We start from the raw sequence: 18809 nt of genomic DNA, 5'->3' as shown, positions 1-18809 counted from the left end.
CGTTTACAAGCGAATGTTTGCGCGCTCCCGTGTCCCACCAATTGGAGCAAGCAGGTACACCGTTGGGTTTTAGTGGATAGGCGGACAAATCCGGAGTCCCACGTCCCCCGTTGTCACCCCAGTGACTGTGGGAATGCGTAACTGCATATACCAACGACAAAAGGTGATGTTGCGTTCGGTGTTAGCTTTTTACTGAAAAAAATACTTTTTACTATAAAAATCTTATCTAATCTAATCTAGCCTACAAGATCCCACTGTTTGACAAAGTCCTCCCCTTCCTCTTTCCATTAAAAAGCTTATATCATCCCAAAATTTTTATCATCCGATTTTTAACCGTGAAAGGATTCCCCGCCGATCTGTATATTTCGTTACCCTCATATCCGGAGACAGTGTTTTGAACCCCAGTACTTTTTACTTATTCTTAAACTAGAAGTGCTTAAATGTAAATGCAGACTTTTGATTTATACTTAAAATCGACCATTTTGTCTCGGATACCATTTACACCCAATCTTATCCTTAGAAAAATGAGGTCATGTAAAGTCCATTGCGGTTCTCGAGAGTAACCCATATACTAGTAAGTATTGTTAAGTTTTGTATTGTAGGTAGGATTTCTGCCTTTCATAACACAACATAATAACACGACTTTATTCCCAAGTGGGCTAGCTAGAGGTACATCCATCGCAGATGAACTGAATATCCACGCTTCACTGAGCTTTATGTTACAACCAATATACAAATCAAATCAAATCAATTTTAAGTTTTTTTTTAATATTTTTTGCTAGCTCGGTGAGGTGTGGGTAGAACAGAACGTAGGGCAAAAGTTCACGAGTAGGTACCTCTGACCACTCTAATAAGGTTGTTTATAGTCGTGAGCTCATGTTATGTTATAAACATAAATTACTTTTCAGTTTGACCTATTCCCAGTAGTCTTTGTGGTATGTATAACCACATTAAATATATTATGAAAAAAAAACAACAGTTTTCCAAATTCAAATTCAAGAATATCTTTATTCAGTAGGTAATTCATTTTCTACATCAGTCATTTTTTACACAACGAACGTCTCATCCGCATAAAACTATGGCAGCTTCTCACAATCTGCATAGCCGGGGAAAAGCTGCAAGAAAAACTTCGGCACAGGGCCCTAAACGTTCTTTAAAAAAAAACAAAAATATTGTTTATACAATTTAGTGATTTGGCTGCCTAATAACAAGGATGAAGAAACGTTCTTAATAAATAAATAATAGTGGGTAATCGGAAGCGTTAATTGATTGAAATGTAGGTATAATTAAACCCGTTTACAATTCAAGATCATTTAAGGTCCATGGTCTATCTGGTGATCTCATATAGAGCCCAATACGTATAACCGGTTGCGGACCTTTTTTGACGTGGATTTCGGTTGTCTCGTGCGGCACGTATTTTCCATCCCCTTTTCGTCTCCTTAGGGGCCGATTTCCGTGATAAAAGCTTTTCTATATTTTTCCCTAGGGCTCAGACTAGACGAGTTGCTTCGATGTGGCCTTTTTAACCTCCCAGATTCGCCAAAAATTTCAGATACGTCAGTTAGCGACATTAGCGATGTCAAAAAATCATCACACCCGTCTTCTGAAGTGACTGTATTGCGGAAACATAAATTGATTTGTTTTGGAATTACCATCATCAACTGGTGTCATTATCTCACCGCATTACATTTTAATTTAACAACAGAATATTGCCGGGTTATATCTTCACTTTACACCCACACAGTTAGGTAACTGCGTTGTTATTATGGTTATGGATCTGTTATGTGTATTAAAAGATGCTTTGATTAAGTCAATATACTTTACGAGTATTTCAACGCTGCGTGCAAATTATCATTGTAGATACCTACTATTGGTGTTTATAAGGTTCGATTCTCTACTTCTTCTATCGTGTGGGTTGTGAGGTAAACGACCGATTTCATCAAGCCACTTTCGGGTTACTATTGTGGATCGCCAAACGCCCCTACTGTAATTGCGACTGTGACTCGTGTAACGTCTACATACTTACTGAGGGGATGATTTAGACCATGATTCTGAGTTAATAATAATAATAATAAAAAAGTTTATTTAGGTAAAATCTACGACACACATATACATTTACAACATTAAAATATACACACATAACATTAATATTTTGTTGGAAAACATAAAGGTATATGGGTGCCGCAGTTAATATGAAATATAAAATGTTCATGAATTTTCCAATAGGAAATTACACTAAGAGTCAAATTATTTGATGTCACTAACACCTTGTATTGTTATAGGTTTTCCTACATATCCTTTAGGCTGTACCTATCACACACTTATAGCCTTATAGACAATACCTATATTGCCTATATCGGCTTAGATCAGTGGCCTACGAGCACCAGTAACTCAATAGTTGGTTACCTACTTAGTTACCTTACGCAACGCATCTCAGTAGATGGCAGATAACAAGACATAGAAATAAGGAATAATACTACGAATAGAATGGCAACTCTCCGCTCCCCACCAGCGGCTGAGATAGGTTTACCTCACCCCCCATCGAACATAGTTTAGACTTGAATCATAATGGTGTCAGACGTCACACACACAGATGCGCGTGTACGATAATGACAATGTGTAGTGTCTGTGTAAAAGGAGGTTTGTTTGTATGAAGTGTCCGGGGTCTGACCCAGACGTAATGGTCAGATATCTAATGTAATGGTCTATATTACTACTCTGAGAGACAACTTGCCACCAGAACTTGTATCTGACATTAGGAAAGACGGCCGTGCTGGTCCAGTGGTTGAAAGTGGGGTTCACAATTCGGTAGTCGCGGATTCGAATACCTGTGGGGATATAATCACAAAAAATACTTTTTAGGCGTTGTTTAGGAGTGTTAGGACAGACTGATCATCCGATGACGTTCAGCGGTGGCTCCCTACTATTTACCTAAGTAATTTAGTTGTATGTATAAGCCACGTCAGAGTCCTTTGGCGACCCTGACAGCAGGGTTGATGAGAAAATGCTATATGAAAACGAAAGTTAACTTCCGCACATTGCAAGTGTAAATTGAAATCAACTAAAATTACGCTATTTACTAACTGTCTTACGTACCTATAGATATTAAGTGATAGGCCAGTGGTACTCCATCACTGACCGATGTTTTATAGGTTTCACATTCATATTCCATTCACGCCAAAAACTCAATGCAAAACAGAAAAGCCGGTTTGTTTACGAAACTCGACCTAAAATCAATTATAAGATTATTCACCCGTGTTCAACAAAAAAACCTAGTTTTATAGTATGTCAAGTTTTGTAACATAAGCAGGTTATAGACAAATCTTTTAGGTATAAGTACAACAATGTAATAATAATGATAAATTATTAATCCTACTACGAAGGTATGGACCTACACATATTATATTACAGAAACATTGGTGTTAATTCCTGTAAGATAAGAAACTGACAATAAAATTAGATGGTGTCTACAGGAATTAGTACCATTAACTAACTTTACCTATCTGTTACTATAGTAAAATATGAAGGCCGAATTTAGACTAATAGGCAAAAAATTTAAATGGCTAAAAATAGTTCTAAATTTTTATTTTTTGTGTAATTACAATGTTTCAAAGGTCAAACGCGTTTGAATATGATTGCAAAAAGTAATTGTTGCACCTACGTGGTAGGTATTTTCGTCTAGCAAACTTTAGTTTACAATGTCGACATGAATGATGTTAATTAGGCATTTATTAAGGTCTTATGTAAATGCATTTTACAGTTATTATATTTATGTACACGATACATTGATAAACAAGAAACAGTAGAGGTAGTAGTAATAGTGGTAGTGGGGAGTGGGAGTGGGAGTGGGAGCGGGAGTGGGAGTGGGAGTAGTAGTTGTGGGGTATTAGAGACATGAGAAAGAGAAGTAGAACGGAAGAAGTGAGTTATTCTTCTACTTCTTATCGTGTGGGTTGTGAGGTGGAATACCAACGTGAAGTATCAGGGTTATTACTGACACGGCAAAGGTCCCTGACTCAGGCTCATGTAACGACTACAAAGTTATATCAGTAAGTAGTAATCGGGAACAGCGGACTAGTGAGTTATTGCCTTTATAAGTATTTCTTCAAGCACATAGATAAACACCGGCCTCTTCGCGTTCAAGCACGAAGTAGGTAAAAGTCCGTGAAAGAAGTTCCGGTGCCACGGCGCTAGTGTCGCAATATCAGCATAACATTATTAAAATTATTGACTTGTCAATTAAGAACTTACCAAGCCTCGTTCCTCAAAAAATATACATTGCGTTGTATAGATTTAACGTGATAATTACCTATTTCACACTTTGAAACCATGTCACATTACCTTTTTTGACAAATTAAACTGTAAGTCTCATTAAATGCCAAATATAATAGTGCGACAGGGTTCTAAACTGGGTACATGATATTGCTTATAACCGTACATAATTAAAATATATATAATGCAATGGCAGAGGCATATATAAAAATAATTGTTGCTTGATATTTGGATCAAATATGGTATAGAATTATGTTGTTACCTATATTGCTTCTCTTTATATTGATCAGAATAATAATGGGTGGAAGATGTGTTGTACCTGGGTATAATAACAAGGGTCATCATTTGTACCCAAAAAGGAGATGAACGATATATAAGTCACGATACTAGAAGTTCACGATATTAGAATGTTAAATGAAGGCAACTCTTTACAGCGCCGTTTATATTTGGTAAACGTAGCATGGATAGTCCCTCATTAGTTTCATATAAATAACAATATATTAATAAATAATTTAATCAGTAAATAATTTTATTTGAGTATTTTTCTAATTTGATTTAGTTTTAACTTAATTTTACTATTTTGTTTTATTGATTTTTGAATTTGAATTTTAATTTTATAATTGCTAATGTAAATATGGTTACATGCCTGAAATAAAATTATTTAATTTATTTAAGTCCACGGGACTTCTTTTGTGCGTACTCTAGCTAGAGATTCGACATAGTCATACTTGTGGTTTTCTTTGCTTTAGTCCAACAACTTGGATGAACACGAAAGTAACAGGTGATAACGTCACGTATCTACATGATACTTATAATGTACAACAATACACAATTATCGTTCAAAATTATGTCCTGTTTCAATTGCATCATTTATTCGCATGATGAACTCAATAAAACACGTATTATTATGTTTGTTTTTTCTATAAATCAAGGTTAGCGGTTCAAAGGTAAAAGGTAGACACTAATACGTACATACAGGGTGTTAATGACATCGTAACGAATACTGGACCATGATTCTGAGTTAATATGAAGTGGAATTTTCCGTCGCAAAATTCATGTTTATTTTTTAGTTTTTTTTAATTATTTTCAATTCTATACTTTTGCGATGGAAAATTCCACTTGATATTAACTCAGAATAATGAGCTGAATCATCCCTTTCATTATTCGTTACGATGTCACTTACACCCCGCACAATAATATATAGGTAGCCATAGCCATACAAGTAGGTATGGGTGTTTGTGACACCGTAACGAATACTGACGAGGATGATTCAGACCATGATTCTGAGTTCCATACTTTTGCAACGGAAAATTCCACTTAATATCAATTCAGAATCATGGCCTGAATCATCATTAAAAGTTTTCGTTACGATGTCACTAACACCCTGTATATATTACCAGATTACATTATAACAGTGTAGTAAAATAAAATGAGCTTAATTTGTGCTGACTATAAAAGTACAATGTAGTCAACTATCAATTTTATTGTGCAAATAAAATATTGTGAGTAAGTATTAAATGCACCTTAAAGGTAGTACTTATAAAACGGGTCATCTTCTAAACATAGTAGAGGATATATCATTATTTTTCTCTGAGAAACAAAGGCAATACATGTTCCTAATCACTTTTAAAACTAGACAATCATACATAACACTTGTAAATGACTGTATAGTCACTGCTTTCATTATACTCTTATCCTTATTATAATCACTAAAACACTAATGCTGGGTTCTTACGCGTTTAATCAGGAACATAAGACTTTATCTGCTTTTGTGTTTTCTTTATTTCAATGAGAAGAAACTGGAAAAACCTTTGACTTGAAATTTTGGATTTTACTTACGTCATTTAAATTCTCGTGTCAATTAAAGAACAATAAATGAATCATACATATTGCTATCCAATAGATACGTATTGGGAAATTAACATCATTACTCTCATCACAATTAGGTATTTCTCTGTTATCAAGTTTACCTACTAATATAATCATTTCGAGGGTAGACCAAGATTTATCCGTATAAATTGAGTCAGTTATCAGGTTGGCGATGTAAGTTATCGCCGATAACCATTAAGTTGTCGGGAGTAATTCCCAATCATTCTTATTTCATACACACTTTCTTTATTGATGAATTCCTCCGTTCTCCGTCATTAATCTAAAAATCCAATTGGGTAGTTAGTTACCTAGGTCAAATTTTATTATAAATTATGAGTTTCTGATTACTAAATAAAGACAGATGATAAGGTAACAAAAAGTTTTCTATTTTACTTTTTTCACGGATTTCTAGACGTCGCAGGTTACTTTTTCATGCTAACTCCATAGTAATTTAGTGTTTTGACGTTTAGTAGAAAGTAGCTGATTTGATTAGTTATGGTGTTGTTCTTTACATCCATCATCCGAACTTTTTTACTGTATTTCTTCTTTTTATTTAAATGTATGGCTTCATCCTACGAGGCACGAACAAAAGTACTTGTCAGATGCCAAATGACACACGTCAATCTCTAAGAAGTAAACAAACTATTCGGAAATACCTCGATAACTATAAAAAACACGATGTTTTTCTTACTTGAACTTTAAATATATGTTCGTCATTTCTGCAAATACTTTAGTTCGGCAGATAAAAGTTTTAAGAGACACCAATTATTACCAAAATATTGGAAATAATGCTATTCTAATGGATTACTGAACGTACTGCATACTTTAACATCCTTTTGGACATTTGAGTGGAGATGGCTCGAATATATATAGTTAAAATAAGTATTATTTCTATTTTACCTACATTCCATAATGATAAGAGGTCTGTGCCTCGCATTGGGGCATACACTTCTTAAGCTTATGTCATCTTTCTGCAAACCCAGATTCCTCGCCCCAACACCAGTTCATCCTACTATCCCGAAATACATCAACCGGTCATTCTTTTACATAGTTTCCTTTACCATTTCTCGGTGGCTGTTCAACTGTGGTAAAATGGTTTCTCGTTCTTCTGCAGTATCGCAGCACATGTTGTCGGACGTGGACAAGCTGCCGGCAGTGCAGCTAGGTGACTTCGTGCTGCAGTTTGAGCTGGATGAGCCAAGCGAGTCGGTGCGGGAGATCGCGCGCCGCGAACTGCGCGAGACGCCTGATGTTGTCAAGCCTGCCGTTGAAGAGCTCCGGCGGCTTTTGGAAGGTATGGTCCTGATTCATGTTTTGTTTGCATTTGGCGGCTCAATAATAACCTTGACACCAGGGTTCATGTGGTCGGTCTTTGATTCCACAATCCACACGAGAGAAAGAGAAACATTCTGTTTGTTTTTTCTTAAATCCTAAATCTAATACGGACATTATGCTACGTAGTCTGGGTTTAATAGCTTTTTGACAATATTGACTAACGGAATATAAATATCTAAAAGAAGAACGATTGGTCTATTTAGGTATTAAAACAATATTGATTTAAGCATTACGCTAGCATCCCACTAGGATGTTTGCTTACTTACTTTGAATCCAAATATAAATGTAATTAGGTTTTTAAAATTGTTCTAAAAAGACAATTACCATAAACAGACCGAGACGTTTGCGAAAAATAAATACTTAATTAAAACAATATTATGGGAATTTTCCGTAAAGCACAAAGGAAGTTTACTCTGTCGTCTAGCTTTGATAATACAAAAAAACACCATTACAATGCTAAAATTATTTTTTGTATAATATGGTACGTTGGATGAAGTGTACGATAACTAGCAATCATCCACTGTTGGGTTCTCTATAATTTATAATTCCGTCTGCTTTCGGGTTTAAAAAAGCAACCGAATTGATAACCTTCCCCTTTTTAAAATCGGTTATAAAGCTTTTCAACTAAAAAAGCAATATTGCTAATTAGGTACTTATTTGACGTTTGTTTGGCATAACGCACTAACTTTTTTATGTGCGCAAATGTCAAATATCAGATTTGATACTTGCTCAATGTTGCTTATTCGACTCCCTGGGGCCTATTTCATAAAACTTACATTCTAAATAATAACGACAATTCGATCCGGTTTCATGGGGGTGACTTCAATTTTATCTAATTCTCTACGGAGATAGGTTGTCCGCGACCTGGTGAAAACCCTCCTGACATAAAAGCTTTGATTCATTATACACTAACATTTGTTTCGATTATCTACCACTTGCCAGTATGCATTTAATACAATCTGTAGTCCAACCATGACCAATCTTTTTCGCAACCGATAGTCAATTGTCTTCATTTTTGTTTTCTTTTTAATTTTAGGACCATGAAATTTGCTGTCCAAATTTATTGTGTTCTAAGTAAATTTCCTTTTTTATTGTGTTGTCAAAAATTAGCATTGACTTGTGTTTAAAAAAAATATCCTTTGTGTCGAGTAAGAAGCTTTGAGTAAGGCATATGGAATTTTAAATTTACAAATAAGTAAGCTATACATTGCGCTAAAACTAAACATGTAGTGTTGGCAATTTCAAAAAAGGAACGTCACGTCACTTTTTAAGAGAAAAACGTTTTGGCGGGTGTTCCGTCTGCGACTTCGAGGAAAGAAAAACAAGTGAAGACGATTATTGTCGAGAGAAGCGAAAACTGAAAGACTTTTTGTTGTATTCTTTTGTATTAATATTTCTTATTATAATTTGTAGTAATAATATTTGGTTTCCGTAATAAGAGTGATATTTGAGCTACTTACTTAACATTTACTGATTAAAACTGGGTATGTTACTAATATTTACGTTTTATTGTAGAGTTAGCTAACATCAGAAGTGTTTCGGATCCATTGCCGTAATGGACGAGCGAAAGTCCAGATCGAAGCGGAGGCCTTCCCGTTCACGCTCTAAGTAGGGGGCTGAGCAGGTCAAGGACGCCGCTACCTTTGCCGCGAAGAAAATCGCCGGTAGCGGGAAGCACCAGGTATGGTGATGTGTTTACCATCGATTGCAGATCACGATCGAAACGAAAGCGCGTTCACCTGCTAGGTATGAACTCATTAAGAAGAGGAAGTTGAAGAGCAGCCGAAAATAGAAACGTGAACCAGTGAGTACGTCTACGAGTACGGTTACTTTACATAATTGGTGATTTGGTACTTGTAATAATTATAAATCAATCAAATGACGGCCGGAGTAAAACTTGTTGCCTACATATAAGGGCCCTTATAAGGGTATACAAGTCCTGGGCCATGACACATACTTGTGAACGTCCAGACAAACGCTACACAGGAACAGTTGTCGTGGAAAACATGACGCCCTGGTTTTGGTTAGACAACTGGAGTCAATTGTAAGCTCATGTTGGCAATAATAATTATAGGTGATTGTTTACTAATAATATTTATTTATTTTATTATTCATCTATATATTTATATGTACCTTAACGCACGCACACGCACCTCTCTCTCTCTCTCTCGCTATCTCACACACACAAACACACGCGCGCACACACACACACACAAACACGCGCGCACACACACACACACACACACACACACACACACACACACACACACACACACACACACATACACATGTTTGCAATCCACACTCATGTTTACCAAACTCGAGATTGGTACAGGTTTACCTAAGCCTAAAGGTAAATTGCCTAAACCAATCAATCAGTATGTTGCCTAAGTCTAAAGGAACAAAACTGATCTGGTAGTGCATGAGTTAACACTCACACACACACACACACACACACACACACTCATGTTTACCAAACTGGAGATTGGTACAGGGTTACCTAAGTCTAAAGGTAAATTGCCTAAACCAATCAATCGGGATGTTGCCTAAGTCTAAAGGAACAAGACTGATTTGGTAGTGCATGAGTTAACACTCACACACACACACACACACACACACTCATGTTTACCAAACTGGAGATTGGTACAGGGTTACCTAAGTCTAAAGGTAAATTGCCTAAACCAATCAATCGGGATGTTGCCTAAGTCTAAAGGAACAAAACTGATTTGGTAGTGCATGAGTTAACACTCACACACACACACACACACACACACACACACACACTCATGTTTACCAAACTGGAGATTGGTACAGGGTTACCTAAGTCTAAAGGTAAATTGCCTAAACCAATCAATCGGGATGTTGCCTAAGTCTAAAGGAACAAGACTGATTTGGTAGTGCATGAGTTAACATTCACACGTACACCAACATTCCAGTCATGTTTACCAAACTGGAGAATGGTACAGGGTTACCTAAGCCTAAAGGTAAATTGCCTAAACCAATCAATCAGTATGTTGCCTAAGACTAAAGGAACAAGACTGATTTGGTATTGCATGAGTAGAGAATTGTAAATATCACACTCACACTCACACAAACACCAACACTCCACTCATGGTTACCAAACAAAAATTGGTACGGGTTTACCTAAGCCTAAAGGTAAATTTCCAAAACCAATCAATCAGTTTGTTGCCTAAGTCTAAAGGAACAAGACTGATTTGGTATTGCATGAGTAGAGAATTGTATATATCACACTCACACTCACACAAACACCAACACTCCACTCATGGTTACCAAACAAAAAATAATTGGTACGGGTTTACCTAAGTCTAAAGGTAAATTGCCTAAACCAATCATTCAGAATGTTACCTATGCCAAAAGGAACAGAAAGGAGTGAAGAAAATGTAAAGACGCTTAAAACTACAGGGACGTAGATCAGATAGAATCTTAAATATGATCGGAAAATTATGTCACGATTGGCCGAACGGAATGATAATTAATTAATCTTTGAATGATTTTATGTTACAGTTATTTGAGCAGCGCCTGAGGGCATGCGCTTTGCAGAATGGCCGTGTTGGCAATTTCAAAAAAGGAACGTCACGTCACTTTTTAAGAGAAAAACGTTTTGGCGGGTGTTCCGTCTGCGACTTCGAGGAAAGAAAAACAAGTGAAGACGATTATTGTCGAGAGAAGCGAAAACTGAAAGACTTTTTGTTGTATTCTTTTGTATTAATATTTCTTATTATAATTTGTAGTAATAATATTTGGTTTCCGTAATAAGAGTGATATTTGAGCTACTTACTTAACATTTACTGATTAAAACTGGGTATGTTACTAATATTTACGTTTTATTGTAGAGTTAGCTAACAGTAGGTAGGCACTTATGTCCATAACTTATTTTTTTCATTGTCTTGTCAATAAAAGACGTTTTCAGTAAAAAATGACATTGAAATTCGTTTCGAATACTTAACAGGCACGTAGACAATACTTAGGCTTCCTTCACATTGTATTTAATTTTATAATATTCATATATAACTTTCAAAACAATATAATATTTATTCTTTTCCTCATACTTACCTATTGAAATTCTTATTTTTTGTTGTTCTTAAGGTCACGTTAAACTACTTCAAATCGACTAGCTTAATAGGTACCTATAATGACTACAGGTAGTTACTGACGAAGATGATTTTGAGGTCGGTTGACTTGACAGTCAACACGTGGAAATATTTATTAAAAAAAAAAACAAAAAATAACGGGTTTTCGATGAATTACCATAATAATCAAATGAATAAACATCGTTTATAGGGACAAACAACCAATATTCGACGGATCTAGTTTTTTACCAATTGATAATTTAATTTCAAATTATTTATAAATGATGTAATAATATTCAAATCACGTTGTAGATACTCTATATGCGAAACTATTTCGGTCCCCTTGGATCTCTGTCTCACATGCCTGTTTCTCTATTACTCGTTCATCTTATACTATATTACTCTTTTACCTACACTCTCATACATTCCACATACATAAGCTAATTGAAATAATTTCTCACTTTCAGAGGATAAAGATTTGCACGTGCCTACAGATAACGATGCCTGGCTCATCAGGTTTCTGCGCCCTTGCAAGTTCTACCCTGAAAGCGCACATGATTTGGTAAGCCATATTTCACATTAACATCGCTCATAACATAAGCTCACTACTATACCCCAATTGGGATAGTCAGTGGTACATCCATCGCAAGATAAACTAACCCTAATCGAGCTTTCTGTAGACCGACGCGAACGTGATAGGTACCATATCGCCGTCTATAGGTACCTAATAACGAATGACTCAAGATGTACTTTAGACGTTAAAACCAGAATAGCAATGGCAAAACAAGCTTTCCATAACAAAGGGTGCATATTCAAGGCTAGGATTGCCAAATCTATCAGAAAAAGATGTGTCAAAACCTTCGTATGGAGTATAGCCCTCTATGGATGTGAAACTTGGACACTGACACAGAAGGACAGAGAGAGACTCGAGGCCTTTGAAATGTGGTGTTGGAGGAGGATGGAAAGAATAAGTTGGACAGAAAGGGTTACAAATGAGGAAGTGCTAGTAAGAGTAAGGGAAAAGAGACAAATACTGAGAATTATTGAGGACAGAAGAGGCAAGATGATTGGACACCTAATAAGACACGACGAATTCATTAAAAACATCATAGAAGGAAAGCTAGAAGGAAAGAGAGGAAGGGGAAGACCAAGAAGAGCTTACATGGAACAGATTAAAGAAAAGGTTAACGTCGTGTCTTATAGGGAAGTCAAGGAATTGGCCTTTGATAGACTGGAATGGAAAATGCTACACCGACAAGAGCATGGCTCTTAAATTGATGATGTTGAGGTACCTAATGGTTGAGCTAACTGTGTTAGTGAAAACTGCATTCAAGATAAATAAATAACTCATTGGTGCAAATCCGATACACGACAACAAACTGGAACTCCCCGTTTGAGAGGCAATAGGGTAGTTTCCAACTAGTCAAATCATTTACTTTTCACTAAAAGTCAAAACACGAAATGGCTATGGAATTTTGTATGAAAAAGCAACCTGTGACGTCATAGAAAAACGTGACAAAATGTCGAACTTATTATTACGTTTACAGAGTTACTAATACGAGTAATTGAAGTTAAAATAATTTACAATAAGTATAACAATTTATATAACTAGGTATTTGTACATTCAATTATTATATTAATGCAGGAATAATTATACAAGCACAACTGTAATACAAGTGTTATTTGTAACCGTTTATATAGCCCATATCATGAACATCGTAACAAGAGTGATTACCAAGATCTCATTATGAATTAATCAGTGTAGGCAATAGTTACATTGGCAACTCAACAAAAAAACCGTCTACAACTGGATCACCTACCTACTTCTTGCTTCAATATAAAAACTAGTAGGTGTATTTATTTTTAAAATCAGTTTTTGACGACTCTCAATTCGAGCTCTTCAAATCAAATCAAATCAAATCAAATATACTTCATTGCACAGAACTAGAATTCGGGGCGTCGGTTTGTCGTGATTAATTTATCATTGACTAACAACTCAATTCCCACTATTGATTTCTTGCCAAGCAGTAGGCACTTATATCTAACTTGTATCAAGTAGCATAGAATAAGGAATACGTGTCAAAGGTAGAACTGAAAGTCTGTAAGAGCAGTCCGAAAACGTACACTGCGTTTTTGACTAGATACCTAACTACTCGTACATAACTCTAAAATGGTACTATTATCAAACAACATAACATGACGATGAACTTTGTAAATGTACCAATTAAATTTGTTTTGTGTTGGTAAAAAATAAATAGCACTATTCATCAAACTTTTGCTAATTTCATAATATCAAGACAAAATGTGATTAATTGGTGTACAATGCCCTATTATATATTTTTTATGAGTTTCGATTCCAATGTTACTACGCTTATACTCGTATTTATCCTATCGTGAATAAAGTCCAATGTTGAAAGCGGCAGCGGTGGTCGGGCTATCTGAGGTTTTTCAAAATATTCGAGTTTATTTGCACGTGTTGTGTACGTACAGTCATGAGCACTATCATGTACCCACTTTAGAACCCTGTCGCACTATCATATCTGACATTTAATGAGACTCACGGTTTAATTTGTCAAAAAAGTTAATGTGACATAGTTTCAAAGTGTATACATATTAGTACTCGTGACCGTACACAGTAATACGCCGCGCGCCGCCATTGCCGTGTTGTTTCATACAAACTCCCACACAACCCTCGCGGTACCATACCACCATCATGTCCAAAAAAAATAACTGAATTAAGATTTGACATATCGCACAAATCCAATACATTTAAAATACAATACATAACACACATTCATAACTCCTCCTGTAGACTTGGGGAGGCTTGTGCTCATCAATCGAACGGAAGTTGAATCTGGAAGATGTTGCTTTTTAGAAATTAGCTTGCTTATTGTTCATCTATCATCCTATTTGTGATTGTTATTTTCTTGTGTTTTTCTCCGAGTGTTTGTATTGTATTGTAAGTATATTGGTACATACATACATAGACTCACGCTTATTTCCGACCAGGGTAAGCAGAGGAATTTCATTTCGATCCTGACACAGTTCTCTTGCTTCCTCCACATTCATCAATCTTTTCATACACGCACGCCGGTTCGGAGTAGATCGTACTAAACTATAGGTATAGGTTGGTTATGTTACTTCTTCTTCTTATCGTGTGGGTTGTGAGGTGGAATACCAACGTCATCAACCCTGGTGTCTGGTGGTGTTATGTTACTTAAATTGAGAGTCAAAAATGTCGTTCACGTTTTCCAGATCAAACGTTACTACGCGTTCAAAGTGAAGCACCACAAGCACTACGACGGGCTGATCCCCAGCAGGGAACAGAACGTGTTCAACCAGAACATCCTGACAGTGCTGCCCACACGCGACCAACTCGGCAGGAGGATATTGGTGCTTGAACTCGGCAGTAAGTCGCATTTAACATAACATACATAAACAGCCTATATACGTCCCACCGCTGGGTACAGGCTTCACCTCAATCAACCGGAGGTGGTATGGAGCATACTCCACCACGCTGCTCCAATGCGGGTTGGAAGTCGCATTTAAAACCCTTTTTAAATAAAAAATATGTTTATTACTGTCTCATCAACACGATAATTGGTAATTAACAATAAAACAAGATTAAGATACTGAGAGAGACTGGGGTCTGTCAGAAGCCTTAGCTTGTAGTACAGAACCCCAGGCTCCCCCTCGGATGATTAGTGTCTGTAGCTACTTATTTTATGTTTATATAACACAAATTAGGAGAGATGAGATTTGATGATATTTGATGACCTTGATAATACATATCCGCCGCTTCTCTCCGAAGTGGTTTTCTCACAAAATGCTCGGCTCGCTCCCACCTCCGAAAATTACTTGGTGACGGCTTTGTGACGTAGATAATTAAGAAAAACTTACCATTTTTTTTTACTAAAAGTGTAAATGTCAAGGTTTTTCCTCCTTTGGCGATCAATGCTAATGACCGGGCCCCGTTTCTATCCGACTGCGGCGAAGAAAAAGGAGGGTTATGTGTTTAACCTCTATGCATTTTTTACTTCATCTTCTCAAATAATGTCCTGAGCCTAGGCAGAAATAAATGTCCGAATCTACTGGGTCTAGGCCGAGGTTCGTGCCCACCTGGCTGCCCTCAGTTTACGTTGTCATAAACTATTTGCCAAGCCCTCACTATATCGTACAAACATCCAAGTAGTGAACTTCATCGGAGACAAATCTACTAGTAAGTCACGCTAGAAAAACCTAGTAGCTGGCAAAAATGAGAAATGATTATGAGACAGCCTTTGATAACCTTAATACAACGATTTAAGTAAGTACATTTAATGACGATACACGAGTATAATACACAATGACGAGCCAGGCAGGTGAAACATTTAATGTGTAATGCAAAATAATTGTGTAATAGGCATTGATATCATTAAATGCTTATGTGACTTGTTTTATATTGTAGAAAGACGTTGCTAACTGTACAAATGTAAGCGAGTACACTACGTTAGCAGAAAGGAACCATTAGCCTGCAATACATGTACAAGATAAGAAAGAAACGCAATCGTGAGATTCTCTTTTTCCCCGGATATCTAGCTATGGTATTGTTGGTATAGTAAAAGTGGAAACTTTTAGCACCCATTCAAATGTAAGCTGCACATACAGAGCCAGAACAGTCTTCTTCTATCGTGTGGATTGTGAGGTGGATTACCAACTACATCAAACCTGTCAGGGTTACTTTTGAGACGCCAAATGCTCCTGAAATGGCTGCCCTCCGAAACACGGATCAGTGCAATGTCCTAACCAAACTAGGGATCACAAAGTGATTATTATGATATGTGCCCTCCGGGATTCGAACCAGGGACCTCAGGATCGTAATCGCAACGCTCAAGCACTGGTACGAACGCCTTTAGTACTGAAACACGGAAGCCGTTAGCACTAGACCACGGAGGCCGTTAGCACTAAACCACGGAGGCCGTTAGTACTAGACCACGGAGGCCAGCATGACTGTGATTCAAGTAGTTCCTGGCGCCGTATTAATTCGGCGGTTTCGTACGAAATAATCTTTGTGGAACATCGTTGTTTGTACACATTTTTTTGATCGTGTTATTAAAATTCAATTCTTTCACATTATTAATCTGCGTTAAAGAATATTCTTAGCTTTAGTGACAACAGATAACATCCGTCATCTAACATGAAATTACTAGCAAACAATAACTTCTACCGCTTCTATAAATTACTACTTACTGATGAAGCAACAAATCACATGCTATTACAATTTACTTCGTAATGACGTCAATATATATTATAACACTGACGCATATGCACATACCACAATTTTTTTGAAGGTCTAATTTGCGAGAATTATGTTTATAATGATTACAATCTGCGGAGTATTTAGATTGTAATCTATTTTAATTATGACGTCCTAAAGGAATTCTGCTAGTGGGTACGGCCACGAGCATTAATATGTACGTATATGCTTTGGTACCATATATGTCACATTAACTTTTTTGACAAATTGAACTGTAAGTCTCACTAAATGTCAAATATTATTATGTTAGTGCGACAGAGTCCTAAATTGGGTACATTATATTGCTCATGACTGTGCTTAGCTCACAGTAGGTTAATTAGAACAGTAACACAGCGAAATATGTATTTTATATTCAATGTTATTAAAAACAATGCAATGCAGAACGGAAGGGGCAAGTCACAGGGACTGTAACCTGGAACCTGACAGAGGGCAGCAGTAACTGTCAGAACTATTCAGAGGCGGAGGACAGGAGTCCTAGTATGGCTTTGTAATAGACTACTCTGGGCGCCATCCCACTTGCGTCAGACATAGTACTGCGGAGCGGAAGGCAAGAGGGAAACCACTGCCCTATTTTTCCCTAAAAAGTAGCATGGAAAATGCTGCACCGACAAGAGCGTGGCTCTCTACGGTGGCTCTTAAATTAATGATGATGTTATTAAAAATCTCTACACATATTGCAAAATCGGCAGGTGTAGCCTCAAGCAAGCGCATGCGTGGCATCACTTCTGCATAATTGCATAAATAAATAACATAACATAGCATCATGCAGGGGTAGACTGAGGTGTATAGTATTTACTTCTTCTTCTTTTGTCGTGTGGGTTGTGAGGTGATTTACCAACCTCATCAACCCTGGTGTCAGGGTTATTATTGAGCCGCCAAAGGCCCCTGACATGGCTCATGTAACGACTACTTACTTAAATCAATAAGTATTAACCGGGACCAACGGCTTAACGTGCCTTCCGAAGCACGGGTCATCTTAATTTTTGAATCAGGTGATCAGCCTGTAATGCCCTAACCAAACTAGAGATCACAAAGTGATTTTAATGATATGTGTCCACCGGGATTCGAACCCGGACCTCCGGATGTTAAGCCCATATTATAGGATATTATGCCTTTAATTTTGCCTTTACGAATCATATTTTCTCTTCCACAGAAAAATGGAAACACAACAAATGCTCGCTGGACGAGGTGTTCAAAGGCTGTGTTTTGTTCCTGGAGGCCGCCATGTTGGAGCCCGAGTCTCAGATCTGCGGCGCCGTGGTCGTGTTCGACATGGACGGCCTCTCCATGCAGCAGGTCTGGCAGTTCACGCCGCCCTTCGCCAAGAGGATCGTAGATTGGCTGCAGGTACCACGATTTTCCATTAAACGGTTTTTTTTTTTGGAAACATTTGTGATGAACACTTACCTGTGCTCAGGAGAAACTCGCAAAGAGAAAATAAAAAAAACTACTTAAAGATTTAAATTAAATCCGTGTCAGTAATTTCTAGCTAATTTTCTCTTTGTAACGATATCATATCCTTCGGAATTTGAAGTGCCATTGTGTTGAAAGATTTCGCTGCAATCTGCTTTCCCTCCGAATTTTGTGTAATAAGTATTATATGGATTCATTTCGAATTAGAGTCGGAAACTTCAAAATATGAACCCTAACCATTATCTACTTTTAATTTCCAGGAAAGCATACCGCTTCGAATCAAAGGATTATACGTGGTGAATCAGCCCTACATCTTCAACATGGTGTTCCAACTCTTCAAGCCATTCCTGAAGGAGAAGCTGCGTTCGCGGATCATATTCATCGGCAACGACCGGGACCTTCTTCACAAGTATATCAGCCCCAAGTGCCTGCCGGAGAACTATGGAGGCACCCTCACGATCCCGAGGGTCACGGGTCCGCAGTGGTTGGAACTACTGCTCATGTGTGATCAAGAGTTCAGTGGTAAGTAACCA

General features: G+C 37.1%; 1 protein-coding gene across 2 annotated transcripts in view; it reads left to right on the top strand.

Moving 5' to 3' along the window:
* Positions 1–18809, top strand: part of LOC126377912 (clavesin-1) — a 54222-nt gene that overhangs the window by 33281 nt on the left and 2132 nt on the right. For both annotated transcript variants that reach the window (XM_050025988.1, XM_050026043.1), the window contains exons 2-6: positions 7256–7435; positions 12035–12129; positions 14823–14976; positions 18017–18210; positions 18537–18798. In XM_050025988.1, the coding sequence (XP_049881945.1) occupies positions 7256–7435; positions 12035–12129; positions 14823–14976; positions 18017–18210; positions 18537–18798 (885 nt within the window). The remainder of the gene's footprint in view (positions 1–7255; positions 7436–12034; positions 12130–14822; positions 14977–18016; positions 18211–18536; positions 18799–18809) is intronic.

This window comes from Pectinophora gossypiella, chromosome 1, assembly GCF_024362695.1.
Source record: "Pectinophora gossypiella chromosome 1, ilPecGoss1.1, whole genome shotgun sequence".
Lineage (NCBI taxonomy): Eukaryota > Metazoa > Arthropoda > Insecta > Lepidoptera > Gelechiidae > Pectinophora > Pectinophora gossypiella.
This window is presented reverse-complemented; position numbering and strand designations above follow the sequence as displayed.